Source organism: Equus asinus, chromosome 9 (genome assembly GCF_041296235.1).
Source record: "Equus asinus isolate D_3611 breed Donkey chromosome 9, EquAss-T2T_v2, whole genome shotgun sequence".
In the NCBI taxonomy this organism is placed as follows: Eukaryota; Metazoa; Chordata; class Mammalia; order Perissodactyla; family Equidae; genus Equus; species Equus asinus.
Genome location: NC_091798.1, coordinates 95,376,603 through 95,398,413, shown reverse-complemented (window position 1 = coordinate 95,398,413; position 21,811 = coordinate 95,376,603). Strand labels below are relative to the sequence as shown.

The 21,811-nt window shown below is 46.8% G+C and overlaps 1 protein-coding gene across 3 annotated transcripts in view; it reads left to right on the top strand.

Moving 5' to 3' along the window:
- Positions 1-21,811, top strand: part of MCCC2 (methylcrotonyl-CoA carboxylase subunit 2) — a 63,310-nt gene that overhangs the window by 24,502 nt on the left and 16,997 nt on the right. For 2 of the 3 annotated variants that reach the window (XM_044778051.2, XM_044778053.2), the window contains exons 6-10: positions 754-866; positions 10,397-10,510; positions 15,858-15,922; positions 20,094-20,193; positions 20,306-20,401. In XM_044778051.2, coding sequence (XP_044633986.1) covers positions 754-866; positions 10,397-10,510; positions 15,858-15,922; positions 20,094-20,193; positions 20,306-20,401 — 488 coding nt within the window. The remainder of the gene's footprint in view (positions 1-753; positions 867-10,396; positions 10,511-15,857; positions 15,923-20,093; positions 20,194-20,305; positions 20,402-21,811) is intronic. The other variant, XM_044778052.2, reaches the window with a different exon arrangement.

The following is a 21,811-nucleotide window of genomic DNA, read 5'->3' as shown; positions in this document are numbered from 1 at the left end:
CCTGTGGGCGCACGGGGTGCAGGAAGGAGCTTGGGGTTGGACTCAGCTGGCATTCTTTTTCGTGAGTTACATGTTTTATATTTTTCAGTGAAACTGATTTTGCTTAGTGTAATATTTTTATAATTAATTTTTTAGATAATCATAGATTCACAGGCAGCTGTAAGAAATAATACAGAGGGACAGTATACGCCTCACCCAGTTCCCCCTCCCACAATGAGAACATCTTGCAAAGTTACAGTACAACAACACAACCAGGATATTAACATTCATACAGTCACGATGCAAACAGTGTCCATCCAAACAGTGAACACTGTGTTCAGCTGGCGTTCTTAGCCACCATGCTAATCTGCAGCAAAAACAGGACCGGCAGGCAGTGTGTGAAAAAGGTTCACCTGCATTCTGTAGATGTTTTTCGTATTGTTTTAAAGGAGAAAGGGAGAAACGTGCTTTTTTGGCTGAACTGGTTAAGAATATATGGTGTTTCTGGGGAAAGGCTAATCCTCAAAGGAGAGAATGTCCTAAACATTTCTTTAAGTGAATTGTGCACAGAGGTAGGAGAGCCTGTGGGGTTTGAGGAAAACAGGATTCCCTGTGGCTGTGTGGGGCCTGGGGAGAGGCTGTGCGATGGTTAGGCAGACGGGCAAGTGCTTTGTGACTGTGATTAGGAGCTGAAGCTGTTGGTGACGAGTCTTCTGTGTGCTTCGTGCTTTGCTCCTGGAGACGTGCTTACCTCTCTCCTTCCCTTGTCCCCAGTCGACTCAGGAGGGGCAAACCTGCCTCGGCAAGCAGACGTGTTTCCAGACCGGGATCACTTCGGCCGCATATTCTATAACCAGGCGATTATGTCTTCTAAAAATATTGCACAGGTAACTTCTCTTTAATGAGATACACTGCTTTTTGCTCCAGATGTCTTTACTAACTAGGTACTCTGAGATGACTCAAAACAGAATTTAATATAGAATTTAGTCGTTTTCTACAGAAAGTGTCTTAAGGTTTTATCTTCAGTCAGATTCTTCTGTTAATTATAGAAATACTCTTATCCTGTAATAAAGGTTATTCACTGAAGGAAAAGAGTTTTTAAAAGGGAAGGGCACTGAGTGGTTGCTCTTTTAGGACCACGCTCTGGAGAAACTCTAGCGTGTGTACGAGGGGACATGTGTGAGAAAGCTCATCATAGCCTTTTCGTTAAGCCAGAGTTAGAGGACAGCCCCCTTGGCCGTTAGCGGGAGATTAATAATGCAGCTCTTAGCTCTTGAAATGAATGAGCTGGAATTGTATACATTGACATAAATAAGTCTCAAAAATATGTCGAGTAAAAAAATTACTAGACTGAATGTCTAGCCAATTGCTATGTGTGTAAACGTTAAATACATCGGCAATGTGTTTATGTCTGAACATGTACATGGGTGATGCGCTCAGCTTTACAACAGCGCTTACCTTTGCTGTGGGAGGAGGAGGAGGGGTCAGTGGGGGTAGTTAGAGCCTTCCACTGTGTCTGAAATATTATTCCTTTAGAGAAACCTGGCCAAATGTCCGGATATACTGAGACTGGGCGTTAGGTGCCAGGACACTGACTCTTGTTCCCTATCTTTTTGCATGTTTGAAACACTTCATTACACTGACGCTGCTCCTTTGCGTTCTGTCACTGGATTTCTCGTGTGGAGTATTTTGATTGGTATTCTAGTTAATTAGCCCTCCTTGGAGGTGGCTGCCTCTCTTTCCTCCCTGTCCCTGTGGGCTCTTGCTGGTGCTCATGAGGTTTGTTACTGTCGTGCAGTGACCTTGCCTACCTGTGCTTCATGGATCTAAACAGAAGCTTCTGCCGTGCTCCCTGCTGCACAGGTGGCCCTTCCGTTGCCTGGTATGAAATTCCTACTGTCATCTTTTGTTTTATGGGGGAAATTGGCCCATTTAATCTGGTGTTGTGATTTAGATAGCTGTGCTAACCTTGTGTTGGTTTCCTAGGACTGCCGTACAAATGACCACAGACTGGGGGCCTTAAAAATGACAGAAGTTTATTCTCTCAGGTTCTGGAGGAGGCAGTCTGAGGGCGAGGTGGCCTGGGGGCTGCGCTCCCTCCGGAGGCTCTTGGGAGGTTCCGTCTGCCTCTCCCGGCTCCTGGAGGCGCCAGGTGTCCTGGGCTTGTGGCTGCATCCCCGCAGCCTCTCCCTCGTCTCCAGGAGGCTTCTCCCTCTGTGGGTCTTCTCTCTCTGGTAAGGACACTGTCATGGGGTTTAGGGCCGGCCCAGGTCATCCAGAATGATCTTATCTCAAGATCCTCGGCTTGATCCCATCCGCACAGACTCTCTCCACACTCGGTCGTCGTTGCAGGTGCTCGGTATCCGGGTGTGGACGCAGTTTTGAGGGGCCACCACTCAGCCCACCGTAGACCTCTGCCACCTTGCGTGCTTGTTCCTTGCTCTGTGTTTCTGTGCGTGTAGCCTCTCTGGAAACCATAGCAAGTGTTACAGAGGATGTTGTAAGCCGGGCACTGTGCTGCTGAGTAAGACCGGGTGGGGTCTCTGCTCTTGTGGAACCTAAAGCTCAAAGTGCTTTAAAAACGAAAAGTGTCGTATGTTTTTCAATAAATAACACCCGGCTGTGATCAAAATCTAAAGTGTCTAGCAGGCATTTGCCTGGATGTGTTCCTCTTGCCTATTTTATTTTTGTTTCCTAAAAATTTTGACATCAGTGTTTCTTTAACTGAGCCCCTCTCCACATTTATTTTGTCTACTTTCCTCCAATCGGAAGTTTAGGGTAAAGGTTTACCTGCCTGTGTCCTTATGAAGCTCTCGGAATTGAGAAGCATTTCTAACCGTTCCTGTGTGCTCGTCTCAGTGGTGTCTGTTCTCACCTCTTCCCTGCTGTGTGAACTCTAGACCTGGCTCCACTTCCTCCTCCACAGAGAGGGGGAGGCCACAGTGAGCGCCATTCCTCCTGTGAAAGCGCCGCGAGGTCCTCTGTCTTCGTCCCGGCCCCCAGAAGCCACTGTCCCTCTGCTTCCCGAGGTGCGCCTGTCATTTACAATCCCAGTGCTGACCCTCCTTGTGGGTCATTACTGACCCTGTCTCTCTTTTACTTTAGTATTTTCTCAGCCGCTTTGTCCTCCTCCAGCCAATAATCATGTTGACTTCCTCCTTTTTTAGAGGAAACGGAAAAACCACCAAAAGTGATTCCAAAAGAGAAGGACCTTCTCTAGCTCTGCTGCTCCTCGACGCATCTCACGTCCTGGGATCAGCAGCCTTCTTAGGACGGGCCCGTGCCTTCGTTGTGGCCCTCACTCGCCTTAACCCTTCCTGCCGTCGGAGGGAGTGAGACGCAGAGGGGATCAGAGGCCAGATCTCCCAGCGCACAACCTCACGGTGTTGGCGTTTGCTCCCTCTCAAGATTCTCTTCAGCTTCGTGCCCTGGTGTTCCCTCGTTCTTCTCCCACCTTCTGCATTTAACCCTCCCAACCCGCCCAAGGACTTGTCGTAACGCTGTGATGAGACCTCATGACGGAACCTGTCTTCCCATGTTCTGCCGCGCCCTGCCCGCCTTCTCCCTCTGCTTACCCTCACGGCTTCTGCTGTCGGACACATTTCCTTCTGCCTCCGTCACCCCCCCAGACATGGAGCACATTCGCTCTCCTCTTCCTCTAGTCTGTTTGCTGCTGGTGGTCCTTCCTCTTGCTCTTTCCCCAGGACTGAGACTTGAGGTCATCCTTAACTCTTCGCTGCTTTTCCCCTGCTTCATCCCTTTAGGTAAAAAATATATATCTTCCTCATTTTCGTGTTCCCAGAAGCTCCTTTGATGCTGGACAGGTGATCAGCACTCAGGAACGTCCGACGAATGAACACCTGTTGATTTTTACCTTTAGACTGTTCTCTCCACTCCATTCCTCCTGCCGGCACCGTGGGTGGTTCCAGGCTTTTATCACCAATGGTGCTGTGGCTCTGGCCTTGCCCACCGGTGTCCCTGACCACCTAGCCTCTCCTTTTCTATCCACTGTACACATTACTACAACCTTATTCTTTATCTGGTTCCCTGGTTCCCAGCCATCATTTCTACGAAACAAACTTCAGACTTAGCCTGGTACTTAAGACCTCGTGCGGGCTTCTTCCACCCTAACTTTCTAGCCTTTTGCACACACTCCATAAACTGCTGTTGGTCTGAACTGCTCGCTGTTCTTCATGTGCATGTGGCCTTTTATGACTGTCCGCTTAGGTCCACTCCGGGCCCTCCTTCCCCCAGTCCTTGGGGTCTAAGTCTCTAACCCACTTTCCAAGGCGCATCTCAGATGTCACCTTTTTCAGAGGAGCTTCCCAGAATCCCTTGCAGGAAGGAATTTTTTCTTCCTCCCAATGCCATGCTTCTTGAGCTGTACCTTACTCGTGGCTTTATCTAGATAGGTCCTGCTAATTTCCCTTACTGGACTCTCAGCCACTTGAGATAGTGTTTACATCTTCAGGCATTCCCTAAGGAGATACTTACTCAGTATATTGGAGGGCCGAAACTCCTTATAACTGCTGGAGTGATGTCTAACATGCTGAGTACTCCCAGTCCCTGTGCTTTGATGTGTGTTGTGTTATTTCCGTAGGACTCGGATGAAAACCGTGTGTGCACTTTCTGTGTGAAGTGGTCACTCGTAGCCGAATGTGCTGCATATGCGTTTTGATGGTGAGAACCGGCTTCCTCGTAGCCACTTCCCGTTTTTCCTCCCAAGGTTGGCTCTTATTTAATGTTACTAATCTTGCCCATTGTGAACCCGTTTATCCACTTATTTCACAGATGCCTGTCTCTCGACAGCCATAGTCTGTGATTCCCTAATCTTTGCAGCTGTCAAGACGTGGGCAGATTCCCACAGCCCTTCCAGGGTTGGAAATTCGGGTTTCGCTCCCAGGAGGAAGGCGGTTGATCTGGGCTCAGCCTCCCCTCCTGGTTCCCTCTCCTTCCTCTCCGGTGGGTTTTAGGACCCTTATCTGTTTCTGAAGTTTAAAGACCTGGTGTACTGGTGTCCGGGGTCTTTCCTCAAGCCTCCTGCCCCGAGGACGCCTTTCTGGATCTTCTGGGGATCCATGCCCAGTGCTGGGAGGACCTGCGACGTGCGTCGTCTTGTCCTGGTTGTGGCTCTGTGTCGCTGGCCCTTTCAGAGTGAGCCTTAAAGTTCTCTTCAGAAGTGAATCCGCTCTCACGTGCGTGTCACTTGTAGTGGTGGCGGAATCGTCTGCATTGATCTTTTCTCGGATGCTTCGGTGTGCGTCCGTGTCCTGTGTCGCTTACCAGCCCAGCGGCCAGGCCCGCCTGATTCCTCTGAAGCCAGCTGTCCATCCACCAGGCTCAGTCACAGCCCTCAGGCTCCTCACCTTTTCTTTGCGTTCCTGCCAGATTATTCTCTTCGGAGAGGTACCTTGAATATTCCTGGGGGTCCCTCCCTTCCTCCTTCCTTTCCTTCCCCATCTTTGAAGCCTCCTTGGCCTAGCTCCTTATTTTTGAAATTGTATCTCCTTTGCTCAGACCTTGGTGATTGCTTTGAGGGTTTGGTTAGGACAGGCACTGAGTGTCATTATTTTTAAAGTGCATTTCAACCTGTTCATGAGGCCAGACAGGGCTGGGGAGGTGGAGTCGCTCTGACCCTGCTTTGAGGCTCTCTGATGAAAAGACTGAGGGGGGCGTGGGGCGTTCTGGGTAAGGCCGACTTTTTGTTTCCTGTGTACCTTTCAGCTGTCTAAGGAGATGTGCACGAGTATTCTCGATTCAGCGGTGTGATCAGTCAGCGTGGTTGATAATGTTCTTAGATTCTGGACGGCTGTTCAGTTGATATATGTGTATCGTGGCTTTTATTTTTTAGTGGCAGCTCTTCAGGTAAAGGAAGAAAAAAATGTGATACAGGCAATATTTGCTCCCTGCAATTACTGTGAATTGAAAAAGATGAGAGATTTAAAAGTATTATTATATTTTTAATGGCTTTTCCCTCAAGGAGGCGAAACTCTCCCTTTCAAGTTGGATTACATTTATCACAGTGTGCCTTTGAGCTGGATAGTCTGCTGCAATTTTTCAGTGGGAGAATGGAGGTCTAAGTTCACACAGCTTTTCAGAATTGGGAGTAAAACCTCCTGACTCCGTCTCGGAGGCCCTTCCTGTAGGGCAGGCTGCTGACCTACAATATGTAATTTGTTTTCGGTGCAATGAGAACCAGTCTGTTTGTTCAGGCAAGACCTGCAGGGTAATGAAATTTTGTCTGAAGTTTTTTAAGACCATTCCTTCTGTTTTGTAGCATCTCATTTCTTTTTACTCAAAACTTTTGCTTGTGCCTTCTATGGGGTGATGCCAAGTATCGTGACTGTCAGACACATGGCATTCTTAGCCCTCTTGTTGCTTCCCTCTCCTTCCTCTTGCTCTGTCTTCAAGTCTTGCTCTGGATTCAAGACTTCAAATCACACATCTGCTCACCCTGCAGGAGGATCTCAGTGCATCCATGTCACTGGGCACCTCACGGTGACGGGGTGGGGGCCCACAGCTTCTTTTGTGATTCTTGGGAGTCCTACTTTGTCCTGATGCAGGTGAGTGTCACTGTGACAGCTCTCCTGGCACAGGCCACCCCTGTGACTCTAGTGTGGTCAGAGCAGTCTGTGCTGAGCGTCTCACGTCCTTTCACAGAGCACAGGAAGCCCAGGGCCATACAGCACAGGCACTGGCCTGTCTCTCTCACTGATGAACATTTGGCAATTGTGATTCTTGTATATGGAGTAACTCTACTCTTGCTTTTTTAAAAAAGTTTTGTAATAAGGTCCACAGATCAATGGAACAGAATTGAAAGCCCAGAGATAAAACCACACATCTATGGACAGCTAATCTTCGACAAAGGAGCAGAGGGCCTACAATGGAGAAAAGAAAGTCTCTTCAACAAATGGTGCTGGGAAAACTGGACAGCCACATGCAAAAGATTGAAAATTGACCATTCTTTTTCACCACACACCAAAATAAACTCAAAATGGATCAAAGACCTAAAGATTAGGCCTGAGACAATAAGTCTTTTGGAAGAGAATATAGGCAGTACACTCTTTGACATCAGTTTCAAAAGAATCTTTTCGGACGCTATAACTCCTCAGTTGAGGGAAACAATAGAAAGAATAAACAAATGGGACTTCATCAGACTAAAGAGCTTCTTCAAGGCAAGGGAAAACAGGATTGAAACAAGAAAACAGCTCACTAATTGGGAAAAAATATTTACAAGCCACTTATCCGACAAAGGGTTAATCTCCATAATATACAAAGAACTCACACTGCTTAACAACAAAAAAACAAACAACCCGATCAAAAAATGGGCAGAGGACATGAACAGACATTTCTCAAAAGAAGATATGAATATGGCCAATAGACACATGAAAAGATGTTCATCATTGCTAATCATCAGGGAAATGCAAATCAAAACTACACTAAGATATCACCTTACACCCGTTAGATTGGCAAAAACATCCAAAACCAAGAGCGACAGATGTTGGAGAGGTTGTGGAGAAAAAGGAACCCTCATACACTGTTGGTGGGAATGCAAACTGGTACAGCCACTATGGAAAACAGTATGGAGATTTCTCAAAAAGTTAAAAATAGAAATACCCTATGACCCAGCCATCCCATTACTGGGTATCTATCCTAAGAACCTGAAATCAGAAATCTCAAGAGTCCGTTGCACCCCTATGTTCATCGCAGCATTATTTACAATAGCCAAGACGTGGAACCAGCCTACATGCCCAGAAACTGATGATTGGATAAAGAAGATATGGTATATATACACAATGGAATACTACTCAGCCATAAAAAAAGACAAAATTGGCCCATTCGCAGCAACGTGGATGGACCTTGAGGGTATTATGTTAAGCGAAATAAGCCAGTCAGAGAAAGACGAACTCTATATGACTCCACTCATAGGTGGAAGTTAGTATATTGACAAGGAGATCTGATCGGTGGTTACCAGGGAAAAGGGCGGGTGAGGGGAGGGCACAAAGGGGGAAGAGGTGTACCCACAGCATGACTAACAAAAATGTACAACTGAAATCTCACAAGGTTGTAATCTATCATAACATTAATAAAAAAAAAAAGTTTTGTAATAGCTTTATTAAGATAAAATTCATGTACTATACAATTTACCCATTTAATACATACGATTCAGTGGTCTTTAGGACATTCACAGAGTCGAGTCAGCTTTAGGACATTTTCATCACCCCAGATGGAAATGCCACACCCATTAGCAGTCACTCCCCATTTCTATCCAGTGTCCCTGGCCCCAACAACCACTCGTCTGCTTTCTGTCTCTCTGGATTTGCCTGTTCTGGACGTTTCCTATAAATGGAATCATATGATACGCGGTCTCCTGTGACCGGCTTCTTTGAGTTAGCACAATGGTTTCAAAGTCTATTCATATCTTTCTCTTGGTGAGTGAGAGAGAAGGAGAGAGAGAGGTCCAGCAAGATGGAAGACAGTCTCTTGTCCCCTGAGCGTGGTGACGTTGCCACGTTCTCTTTCTGAGAAGCGTGGCACCAGCACACATTCACGGGGACAGGGTCACACGGACGTGGACCCAGGAGTCAGGGATTACTGGGGCCGTTACTGGGTGGTGTTCAAGGAACGGAGTGTCGGTGTCCTTGGTGTGGGAAGTGCTGAGGAGAAGAGGCCTCTGAAGTGCCCTTGGGAACGCGGTAGAATTCCTTCATGTGGATCTGCCGACAACGTGCCAGCTCCCTGCTGCTGAGGCTTTCCTGCTGAACTGGCAGCTCTTTTCTCCCCTGAGATGGCATGGTGGCGTTCGGTTCCATTTCCCTCATTTTTGTCTTACTGCATCGTGACAAAATTTTTTCCCTTTCTCTGTCTCCTGTACTCCCCCCGTGGTCTCTGGAGCTGGCTGACAGTTCTGTCCCTCTCGCTTGTGCCTGCTGTTTTCATGGAGCCCTGCTCTGACCCTTTAGCTCCGTAGGTCTGTCTTTTGGAAATTGTCCCCTTTTAAATTCCTGTGTCATTGTGACTCTTCTCTACTTCCTTGGCTTTTTTGATACTGAAATCTGTGGGGCTGAATCTGGTGTTCAGGTACAGAGAACAGGCTGATAAGGTAAAATCGTGTGCTTTGCTCCTGACAGAACCTTAGAGAAAAAGCCCATAAACTATTTCAAACATGCAGAAAGTACAGAGAGTAACAGAACAGATGCTCATGTGCCCTCCACTCAGTTGGGAAGTCTTAACATTTCATTCGTTATTTTTTGCCTCAGGTTTTTAAATGTGTTTATCCACACTTCTTTTATCGGTTCAAAATATCGTGTTGATGGCCATGTGGGTTATTTGCGTGTTTTCACTGTGATGAACCCTGCTGAGCTCATGTTCCCTTCTGCCTCCTTGAGTTTTTCCAGCCACAGGTATTTTGAAAACAAACTTTCCAGTGATTGATAAGCAGAAGTAATAGGTGGTAAACACTTCTGTGATATGTTGACAGAGAAATGTTGCAGCCATTTTTAATAACATACAGGAAATAGAGAAAAATGCTTTTCATGACAGCCATTTAGATGGAAAAATGTTAACTCGTGCTGCCTTCCATTTTTGTATTAATACTAGTGTGGCATCTTTTTTTCTAAAACATATTTGTATGACTATAAGGAAAACTGATGGAATATTGGAATTAGTAGGAAAAACTGCTTTCATATGATAATTTAAGGAAATATCCCCTGCATACTTCTCTTATTCTTCTTTGTGATATTATTTATTCCAATTCAGGGGTAATCAGCCAAACCTGTGTTTCTTGTTCTTTATGTTGTACTAATCTCTAAGCAAGGATTTTAAGCTTTTATTGTGGAGAATTTCAAACACACACAAAAGCAGAGAAGATAGTACTGTGAGCCGTCATGACTGCATCCCCAGCTTCAACACGGTCGACTCTCTTCTGAGCAGGATTTTAGACTGGGGGGCTCACATTGGTTTTATGTTTAGAATGTATCATATTCGGGTAACAAAATATAAACAACACTCATTTGAAGAATTATTTCACTATTCCTTTGAGGTAAGTGGCAATTATTTAGAGAACTTGTTATTATGAGATTTAAAAGTTATCCTTTTAATACGGTGTTGCTAATTTATGGTGGATTGAGTTTCTTTTCTCCATTAGTTGCTCAGGCTAATGGTCTGTTTGGCCAGTCTTCTCTCTGACAGGGAGATTGTCCGTACACTTTGTAAAAGGGCGGCGGAAGCCCTTCAGAACGCTTTGATACAGGAAGTCAGGAAACCATTCCAGCCGTTTAGAGCCTCCGTTTGTAAAATGAAGTACAGGGACCGGTTAGTAGCACCTCCTGGTCCTGCGGTGTTTGGGGACTGACCCAGAGGCTGTGTGATCCACTGATGGCTGTGCTCATGGGTCTCCTGTGTGCTTGGGTTCCAGATAGCGGTGGTCATGGGCTCCTGTACGGCAGGAGGTGCTTACGTGCCTGCAATGGCTGACGAAAACATCATCGTCCGCAAGCAGGGTACCATTTTCTTGGGAGGACCCCCCTTGGTAAGAACATAGTCTTGATGGATTGATTGATTGATTGATTGATTGAAGTAAAATATACATAATTAAATTTGTCATCCTAACTATTTTTAAGTTATTATCGTTCTGTGGTGTTAAGTATATTCACTTCATTGTGCAGCCATCCCATCTCCAGAACGTTCTCATCTTCCCCAGCTGAAACTCTGTCCCCATTGAACACTAACTCCCTATTCCCCCCACCTCCACCACCCTTGACAACCTCAGTTCTCCTGTCTCTGTGGATTTAACTACTCTACGTATCTCCTAGGAGCGGAATCATACAGTACTTGTCCTTTTGTGACTGGCATATTTCACTTAGCATAATGTCCTTAAGATTCGGCCATGTTTCAGCCTGTGTCAGAATTTCCTTCCTTCTTAAGGCTGGATTATATTCCGTTGTATGTATATACCACATTTTGTTTATCCATTCACCCAGCAATGGACTTTTGGGTTGCTTCCACTTTTGGCCTATTGTGAATAGTGCTGCTGTGAACATGAGCGTACAAATATCTATTTGAGTCCCTGCTTTCAGTTCTTTTGGGTGTATACTCACAAGTGGAATTGCTGGATAATATGGTAATTCTATGTTTAATTTTTTGAGGAATCACTTAATTCCTTTTATGGCTGAAGAATATCCCATTATATGGATAGGCTGCAGTTTTTATCCATTTATCATTGACAGACATTTGGGCTGTTTCTACTTTTTGGCTATTATGAATAATGCTGCCATGAGCATTCATGTACAGATTTTTGGGTAGACATATGTTTTAATTTTTACTGGATATATACATACCTCTGAGTACCATGCTGGGTCATGTGGTAACTCTGTGTTTAACATTTTGAGGAACTGCCAAACTGTCCAGAGCATATGTTCCGTTCCCACCGCCGGTGTGCGAGGGTCCTTGTTTCTCCACATCCTCACCAACACTTGTTATTGTGTGTCTGTCTTTGATTATCGCCATCCTAGTAGGTATGAAGTAGTACCTCATTGTGGTTTTGATTTGCATTTCCCTAATAGCTGATGATATTGAGCATCTTGTCATGTGCTTGTTGGCCATTCGTATATCTTTTTTGGAGAAACGTTTATTGAGATCCTTTGCCCATTTTTTTATTGGGCTATTTGTCTTTTTATTGAGTTGTAAAAATTCTTTGTATGTTCTGGAGACAAATGTCTTATCAGATATATGATTTGCAGATATTTTCTTTCATTCCATGGGTTGTCTTGTCATTTTTTTGATGATATCTTCCCTTGAAGCATGAAAGTTTAATTTTGATAAAGTCCGATTTATGATAGAGTCCAGTTTTTTCTCTTTTTGCTTGTGGTTTTGGTGTCATGTCTGCTAAGGCGTTGCCTACTCCAAGGTCACAAAGATTTAATCCTTGTTTTCTTCTGAGAGTTTTAGAATTTTAGCTCTTCCCCGAGGTCTGTGGTCCGTTTTGAGTCCAGCTGGGCTGTGGTTTAGGAGGCTCCAGCATCCTCCTGCATGTGGATCTGCTCCTGTCGCAGGATCGTTTCTGGAGAGGACTGTTCTTTCCCCATTGTGTGGATGTGGCTGAAGTAAAAACCTTTATCTATTTTTTCTTCTACCTTGGCTGTACTGTTGTTTGACTCAAGGTCAATTACGAGTAGATAATTACACACAGGAGGTTAACTTGTGTGTAAAATGGGGGGAATTGTACATTTGTAAGCTTGCATTTACATAAACTGGAAAAGACACAGTAAGGGTTGTTTAAATGCAGAGGAGAGGGAACAGGCTGGGAGAGAGACCTCTGCCTTCTGTGCCGGCGAAAGCATTACCTTCTCAAAGAGGTTAAGTTTTTCAAAAATAAAAAAATAAGAACAGGTGAGGTAGAATAGCTGTGAGAGATGCTGTCAAATTCGAATCCCAGCAGCCTGTGAGCATCCCTGGTGGGCCAGCCACGTGATTTGCTGACCCCCGTGCAAAACGAAAATATGGGACCTCTTGTTCAAAGAGTAGGAAAAAAGTGCTATTAAAGGTACTAAAGTAGAAAACATTTTCCTTTCTTCTGTGGTCCCTTTACCCGTCTTGGTGTTTTTTATTTGCTGTTTAGTGACATGTACCCTCAAGCATGGGATACTCCCCTCCCCAGGCGTCTCTCTTTCCGGCAGACCTGCCATCCCAACCCCAGTGGACACATGGCCCCGAGGGCGTGAGCCTCCGTGCCAGGGTGTGCTCGGTCCCCGGAGGGGCAGTGGGTGAGAGGCTAGCCCTTAGCTCCCACCCCACCCCCACGAGTCACCTGTTGTTGAAGACAGCTCAGCGCAGCCAGCCCAGGCGAGTGATGGCGCTGCCGTGCTCCGTCCTGAGAACTGTGGGGTGCACGCCTGACCCCCGTCCTCCCTGTGCCCATGCCTGGCCCCCAGCAGGCAGATGTCACGGCTGCTCCTTGGGGCAGCAGGAGGAGGTAGTCAGGGCCCAGGGCCCAGCCAGCAGGGATGCAGGTAGCTGAGAACTCATCTCAGGGAGGTGGTGGGAGGCTGACCGCACAAGGGCTGGGGCTCCAGACTCCAGCGCACATGCTCCGTTGTTCATCAGACTCCCCTTACAGAACACACACTCGGAGATAAAATCAGTGAGCTTCAGGAGGACGGCCACTGAGCGTTAGGCTCCAAACACAGGGCCCTTCTAAGAGTGCGACCCTGCGTGACCTCACTGCCACCTGCCCGTGATGCGGGCTCTGAGGACTGGAGCATGTCATCCTGGGCTCTTCCTCGCCTCCTCTTTGCTCAGCTCCATCCTAGGGATTTTCAGTAATGCTTCATTACTCTGCCATGCATATGTCACAGCGCGATCCTGGACTTCAACGTGATAAAGAGAGGGTGGGCGAAGACACAAGTAATTACTACACCTTGCAACAAAATGTCCCATTATTTAAGTAAAATCCAAGAATGTGAAATAGGTGAAAAGAAGAACGTCAAGGAAATTATAAAACTATAATGTCCGTACAGCAGGATATTATTCAGCCATAAAAAAGGAATGAAGTTCTGACAGATACCATAACATGGATGACCCTTGAAAACATTATGCCAGACACAAAAGGACACGTATTGTGTAACTCTGTTTCTCTGAAATATTTAGAGTAGGCAAGTTCCTAGAGGCAGAAGTTCATTAGTGGTTTCCAGGGCCCAGGAGGAGGCAGAGTGGGAAGTGACTGCAGGTGAGTGGGGGTCTTTGGCGAGTGATGAGTGTTCTGGGGATGCAGGTAGTGGTGATGGTTGCACATCCTCGTGAATGAGCTAAAAATCACTGAAGTGTATGCTTTTAAATGGTGAATTTTATGGTTTATGAATTATATCTCAAAAAGTAAGTTTATTACTTCAAAAGTCTGTCGAAGAATCATCTTTGGTTCTGGATTATTAACACAAATTTGTTTAAAAGCATATGTTAAAAAGAGCATATGCTTTCATGTGAAATAAGTGTATTTTCCAAATGATTGCATTAATTTTTAATAACTTTTATTGTGGAGAGGTAAGCTGAAGAGCTGCCATTTCAGATGTGCTGTCTCAAGACATCGTTCCCGAAGCCGGCAGGGTTTATTGTTCTCTATTTCTCTAGCTACTGTTGGTTAATGAGAGGGAAAGTCACTCAGAATTTACCTTTGTATAGTAAAGGGAACTAGCTTTCTGAGGAGTTGTTTGTTTTTCATTAGAGAATGAGTGAAGATGTGACTGAAATGTGAAAACATCTCTTGGGGATATAGGCAGCGTCGTAAAAGAGACTCAGGCTGGCTGTTCTCGAGAGGAGATTCTGTGTAGAGGTCGGCAGTTACGATGTCCACCCGTTGGCTCCGACGGAGCCTGTGCCGTGGAAGCAGCTCAGTGGCCCGAGAAGCCTGCAGTTGTGGGGAGAACCATATTCACAGGCAGAAAAGGCAGCAGCCGCCTCATCTGCTTGAGAATTCTAAATTTTGATGCTTGTTTTACTGAAAAGTGAGAAAAGGTTTTGTAGGTTTCACACACGGTGTGGGGTTGAGTTGCTTTAGCTTTCAGTGGCTTAAAGTGGTTGAAAAAAGCATGGTAATAAGACAAGATTTGAAGGACTTTTTGTTTATCTTCTGAACTTGTTATTTAGGAGGAGGAGCTGTTGTAATTTTCTCTAGGACTTTTGTCGTCTTTGCACCTATCACAGCATCAAACACGCTGTGGACGTCCGCTGACCAGTGACAAGTCCTGCTTTCCGTTGATATCGTCAGTTCCCTGAAAATGAATATAGTCTATCAGTTGTTTATTCCTTTTTACAACTTTAAATATCCAGACACCTCTTATATTGTCTGGACTGAGTGCTGTTTTACACTGAATTTTTTGGGAAGAAGAGAACCAAGAATTTAGTTCTGGGGGTGGAATAATTGGAGGTGGAAATTTTAATTACCTCTCCCTGTAGAATAATATTTTATTTAAGACAGAGCTTTTGATGTAGTGAATAAGGAACTTCTATGCTGTATTTCAGATTAATGTTCATTATTCTAATAAAAGCTTTTCCTATTTGAAAAAAGAAAGAAATCAGTCAACCCTAAGCAGTGTGAATCAATAAGCAATTGCTAAGGGATCAGCTTGGCATTTGGCACTGAATGATTTTTCTGTCTTTTTCCTGTTAGAATTTCTCAGGCTATAATTAAGTCCTCAATTTATTGCTTGAGGTTTCTTTGTTTTTGGTCATAATCTGCTGAATCTTTGTTGTAGGTAATCTTGGAGGTTTTTTCCCCATCTTAAAGGTATTACACCTGTAAGGGTTTGTGATCAGTAACTGGCATTTTTCAGTATAGGTGAAAAAAGGGCATTACTTCAGTACGTTTACTGAGTGTTTAGATGTGAGCAGATCACAGTTCGTGCCCTCAGGGCACTCACAGCGAGGGGCCGCAGAGACACGAGCAGGGTACTGAGATGCAGCCTGCAACGGTCTTGCTGGAGACCCCCTGGGCCGCGGATGAGCAGGTGTTGCTCTGTGAATGGTGACAAGGCCCAGGGGTCAGGGAAAGGTGATGTGAGGGGGGGCTTGAAGGATGAGTCGGGACTCCCCAGGTGGGTGAGTGGGAGGCGCCCAGGCAGTGGGCGGGCGTGTGCGCAGACAAATGCTCAGCCTGCGTGTGGAGGCAGCACGACTCGGGGAGGAGGGTGAGCTTTCTGGCCAGAGACGCCTGGTTCCCTTTGGGGGCTGGGCAAGTTCCTTAGCGCCCCTGGGTGCGGGTGTTCATCTGTACACTGGAGACGGTGTTCCTCTCCTTGGTGGGAGAGTGGCAGGCGTAGGAGGCCGGGCGTGCGTGTTGGGAGAGCATCGCCTGTCTCACCACCGACCTTTATCGTCCATCACAGGTGAAAGCAGCGACCGGAGAAGAGGTGTCAGCCGAGGACCTGGGGGGCGCCGACCTCCACTGCAGGTGCCGCAGCGGCCGTCTCCTGCCAGGGTTCACGGCCCTTTGTTGGTTTGTTTAAGAGAAGTTTTAAATTATTTTTTCCAAGTGCTGAACTGGCCGGATCAAACCACAGTGTGTTGTCCTCGAGCTGCTGTTTGAGGGTTCACTTTGAACTGTAGGGGTGCATTTCCAGGCTGGAACATCAGCTTTTCCCAGAAGGACTGAGAGGCCGTTTGTTTTTCTAGCAGACATCCATCGAGCACCAATTGTGTGCCAGGCACCGTTCTGGGTATTCGGGATAATTCGATAGACGTTGCCTTTGACGTCAAGGAGCTTGCATTCTAGTCAGGGTGGTGGCAATAAACAGCCATTTACCAAAACCTTATATAAATATAGTGCGCACACCACAAGGCCTGTGAAGGGGAAGTTAGGGGGAGCCCAGCAGGAGGTCTGAGCCAGGGCGTGAGGGCGTTATGACTGTTGAGTTAGCATTTGTTAAGTGGCGCACAGATGCCGAATGGTGAGCCCCGGTCCAGACCAGAGCACACAGAGGTGGAAATACAGGAGTTTATTACCCACAGGTCCTGGAGGAAGTACGTGAGTGCCTCAAGGGGCCGTGTGGGGAGGTCAGGGCCGAGTGCAGGCAGTGAGGCAGGACCTGGGGCACAGGCCTGTGTTAGGGTCTTTGGGTGGAGTGCTTCGGGGTCCCAGGCTAGGGCCAGATTGGTCAATTCATATGCAAAGAGCAGGGTTCAGGTGAGCCCCATGGGGTCTCATCTAAGGGGTATATAAGGCACACAAGTGCTAGGAGGCAGGGGAGGCTGTGGCCACCAGGGGCTGTTGCGAAGTCACATCAGGACCTACGTTTGCTGTGGCTCCACGGCTGCTGTCTGGGGCATGTGCTTGCATGAAGGGCCAGTGTCAGTTTAAGGTCCCTGCAGGCCACTTGGCCAAACAGAAGGACGCGCAGGCAGCAACACCATGGAGTAGCTCAGCTAAATTCCACAGCAGGTGAGCATTTAACAGCAGGGTCTCTCGGAGGAAAACGTCCTGCTCTGGCGTCTGCTAGTTTCTGTGGTGTAAGTTGTCCCACCATGGCTGATTTCAAACTACCAAGATGACACCACTGAGCATGGAATCGGGGAGGGATGGACCATTGGCTCTTGTGTGTCGGGTGTGAGTGGCCCCTTGACATCACTGGTCTGACAGTTTTAGGTTAGAGTTTAAGATTAAGAAGACCATTGGGGCTGGCCTGGTGGCATAGTGGTTAAGTTCGCATGGCTCTGCTTCAGCAGTCCAAGGTTCACATGTTTGGATCCTGGGTGTGGACCTAGCACCGCTCATCAAGTCACACTTGTCTGTGGCGGCGTCCCGCATAAAATAGAGGAAGGTCAGAAACAGATGTTATCTCAGGGCTAATCTTCCTCACCAAAAAAAAATAAAGAAGACCATCTGTGTCCTAGAATTTTATGAGGAGTGAATGAGGTGATATGTGTAAATCATTTGAAATGATACCTGCTTTAAATAAGTACCTATAAATGTTAACTACCATTATTATTATTTATCATCATAACTGGTGATTAAAGGTTTTAGACTTTTTTTTTTAAGAGCAATTAGGAAATCATGAGCAGCTTTCTTTTTTTTCTTTTTCTGCTGAGGAAGATTCGCCCTGAGCTAACCTCTGTTGCCAATCTTCCTCTTTTTGCTTGAGGAAGATTTGCCCTGAACTAACTTCTGTGCCAGTCTTCCTCTATTTTGTATGTGGGTCGCTGCCTCAGCATGGCCAATGAGTGGTGTAGGTCTGCCCCTGGGAACTGAACCTGGGCCACTGAAGCAGAGGGCGCCGAACTTAACCACTGGGCCACAGGGCAGGCCCCCAGGAAGAGCTTTAAGCAGAGATGTGCTGTTATCAAATATTTCACTAAAGATCCCTCTGGCTGCTGACTGGAGAGGGCTTGGAGTGCTGGCAGAATCTGTGTGGGAAGTCGGGCGGCTGCGTCCACAGCGTGGGTGAGGGATGCTGGTGACTTAGACAAGGCGAGTGCCTGGGCCTGAGCTCCGTTTAGAGGTGGGATCGAGGGCCTTGGATGTGGTGGATTTCCTGTGCGGGGCACAGGAAGGTGAGGTGACAAAGGTGATGACGTGAGGTGGTTTCATTTCCTGGACTGGGAAGACGGGGAGTGGTGGATTGGGGATGGGGCAGGGGCTCCAGCGTTCCTTTTGGACCTGAGAAGTGAGAGATGCCTGAGACATCCCAGCAGCGATGCTGAGGAGGCAGCTAACTCTGAGTCTGGAGCCTGGATCAGTGTTGAGGACATGTGCTCGGCGTCCTCAGCGTGGAGGTGGGCTTTGAAGCCCTGGGACTAGCCGAGCTCGCTGGGGTGGATGTCGATGTGGAAGAGGGCCTGGGACGTGAACGGCAGGTGGATGTAATCCTCCAGCCCCGTGGCCGGGCAGGTGCTCTGCCAGATGGACACGCCGGGACGCGGGCGCTGCGGGAACGGTGCAGAAAGCGGGGGAGGAGTACGGCATGGCCTGCCCACTGCCCCATTGTGAGCACTGCCCTGCCTGGTGAAGGGCGGGCCAGGGCCCTGCCTCGCCTCGGGTCTCATTTGTTCCTTTCTCCTTGAGCGATTACTGTGGATAGATTGAGTGTGCTGTGTTGTGAGTAATGCACAGAGTTTCAGGCCTCACCTCTGCCCTCAAGGATTTGCAATTTAATTAGGCAGATAAGAGAAATGAATGAATGAACTGAAAACAATTCCAAAATACCTGTGGTAGCATGCTTCCAGTGTTACAGCCAGAGGCGAAAGGAAAAGTGGTTCAGGGAAGGAGTGGAGGGAGCTGGGGTGGGCAGAGAGGAGCGCGGGGCGGGGGAGAACATGGGTTTCTGCCCGAGTGTGCCCAGCATGCTGACTCAGGAGCACCACCCGTGAGCAGAGGGCGGCTCTCTTCTCTGGCTCTCCCGACGTCCCCAGGCGTGGAGTGGAGGTTCAGCCTGGAGAGGAGGAGGGTGCAGGTGGAGCGGGCGCGTGGGCTCAGGACACAGGGGGCCGCCACTTCTCTAGGCTCCTGACCAGGCAAGGAGGTAGTGTTTGAGGAGCAGTAGTTGTTTACAAAGTTTGACTGTCTGGAAACAGTTGTGTGGTGCAAAGCTGCAGGCGGTATGTCAGGTTAGGGTGTGGGTTCAGAATTCGTCCTGCGTTAGTCTCACTTTGAAACCCCTGTGGCTGGACAAACCGCCTAACCTCCTTGGGCCTCCCTTCCCCACGTGTCAAATGAAGACGAGACTAGTTCCGGCCTCAAGTGAAGGTCTGGTGCAGACCCGCTCCCTGTTACTTCCAGCTGCTGTTGCTGGTGATAGCCTGTTCAGAATCACGGGAAGTGGTTAGGTAGTGATGGCTTTTTTTGGACAGTGTCATAAAATTTACTGGTCACAAACCGGGTATTTCTATCTCTTTGATTAATCATCCGTAGTAGTTAATTTGGCATAAAGACATATAAGATAGTCTCATCAGAGGTTTCCCCTTCCTGCTGTTTTGGTAAGTACCAGGCAGTTTTTAAAAGAAAGCACTTGACTTTAAATATTTACGGGCTTGGAAGCAGGTCCTTCTTCTGTTTGCTTATGAATTTCTACAGTGTGGCTAGCAGTCAGCAGTTGTAGCTGGTGGGAAGCATTTAAAGTGTGTGATCTGGGGCCAGCCCGGTGGCACAGCGGTTAAGTGCACACCTTCTCCTTTGGCGGCCCAGGATCCACCAGTTCGGATCCCGGGTGCGGACATGGCACCGCTCATCAAGCCATGCTGCGGCAGGCATCCCACATATAAAGTAGAGGAAGATGGGCACGGATGTTAGATCGGATTGGCAGATGTTAGCTCAGGGCTGAGCTTCCTCAAAAAAAAAAAAAACAGAAAACCAAAAAACAAAACAAAACAACAACAACAAAATGTGTGATCAGTTGAAAAAGGGCACATTAAATTAAAGAGGCTGAAGGGACCGCCGTTTGCAAAGGCATCAGAGGGCCGCAGAGGGGTGGGCCTGGTGTTGGCTCCTCCTTGGGAACTCCCGGCCGGAGGAGCACGGTGACACGAGCCACCGAGAGCCTGTCCTTGCAGGAGAGACGGTAGCGGGGTCTGAGACGGGGCGTGATCTTCCTTTGCCTGCTCTGACCGTTTCAGTGCACTTTACTCTGCAGACAGTCCGGAGTCACTGACCACTACGCTCTGGATGATAACCACGCCCTGCACTTGACCAGGAAGATTGTGAGAAATCTAAATTATCAGAAGAAATTGGATGTGAGTGGGATATGTTCTTTTATCTTTTATTTTCCTGAGAAGCATTTTCGCTTATGTTACCTTGAAACAGTGTCTTTAAACTGCTTAGCATGATCTTTCTATATTTCTGCAGGTGACCGTCGAACCTTCTGAAGACCCTCTGTTTCCTGCTGATGAATTGTATGGAATAGTTGGCGCTAACCTCAAGAGGAACTTTGATGTCCGAGAGGTGTGTGCAGCGGGCTGTGGGCTATAAACTTGCCGCTGTCTCTTCACACATGTTTCCATGTTCAAAGCTGAAGTCTGTATGGATGTGTTCATGCTCGGGGCCGTGGTGGACCCCAGGGAAGAGTGACACCTCGGGAAAGATCCTCTCCATGGTGTGGGCGTCATCGGTGCCCAGTAAATAGCAGGAGAGGGAGGGGAAGCCTCTGCTCATTGGAAAGCTTTCACTGCACGGTGACAGAGCCCGGTGCGTTCGTAAGCAGGACTCGGTGTCCCTGTGGGCGTTAGGAATGATGGAGGGCAACTTCGTAATTTTCAGCTGTTTCTTTTCAGTGTTCTTATTTCAGGAAATGGATGAAATGTCAGTAAGTTGTTGAAGGAAAAAGCAGGCCCTTTTAGATCAATCTGACATTAGCAAAGCTTGGGCTTCCGATTCCAGTAGAGGACGTCGCTATGGCTACAGGCTGAGGTCTGCATGACAAGCATCTGTGTTTGCAGAGAGCACGTGGTCTTTTATTTTGTTCAGTGCCCATGTCTGGCAGAATAATTTTTAAATTAGGAAATTAATACCAGATCCTATGCCTTAATATTTTAAGTTACTTTTCCTCTTGACTATAAAACTATCATGTACTAAGTGTGCAAAATGTAGAAAATACAGGAAAACATGAAATTGCTTACAATTCTACCTCCGGAGAAAGCAGTTAATATTTTCATGTTTTGGCTTAATGTGTGTGTATATTTTTATCTAGTTGAACTGGTACATACACATATATAAATATACATATATATTTTTAAAATTCTGCTTTTTCTAGTTTAAATTATAAACATTTCCCCATTCTTTAGTTCTTCATGAAGCGTTTTCCATGGCTGGGGCTTAATTCCTGTAAGAGTACCTGGAGACGTGGTAGGCACTCTGTAAATGTTTTTTTGAATTAATGAATATGGTATTCTGCTTACGCATGTGTACAATTATTTATTTAGGCAATATTCTACTACTGTTAGAGAATCTTAAATCCTGGATTTCTATGGCACTTCAACTGGTACTTCACTTTAGCTAGGTGACTCAGTGAACTCTGCATTTTAGAATTAGGCTTTTAGTTTGACTTTTCAATTAATTATAAGCACAGGAAGGAATGGTACTTATAAATTTGATGTCATTGAAAAATGAGTTGTTCTCAATAGCCCGGTTTTCTAGAGGATAAAAATTCACCCTTTTAAGCATAGCCACTCTTTTCATGTATTCAACAGTATTTATTGAATGCTTGTTCCGGGAAGGTATTGTTTTAGGCACCAGGGTCAGAAATGAGCAAAAGACACAAATCCAGGCCTTGGTGTAGCTCCCTGTCGTTTTAATGGAGGTCTTTCTATAAAGACAGACTCACGCTGCCTTCAGTAGCGTCCTGGACTCGTGCCT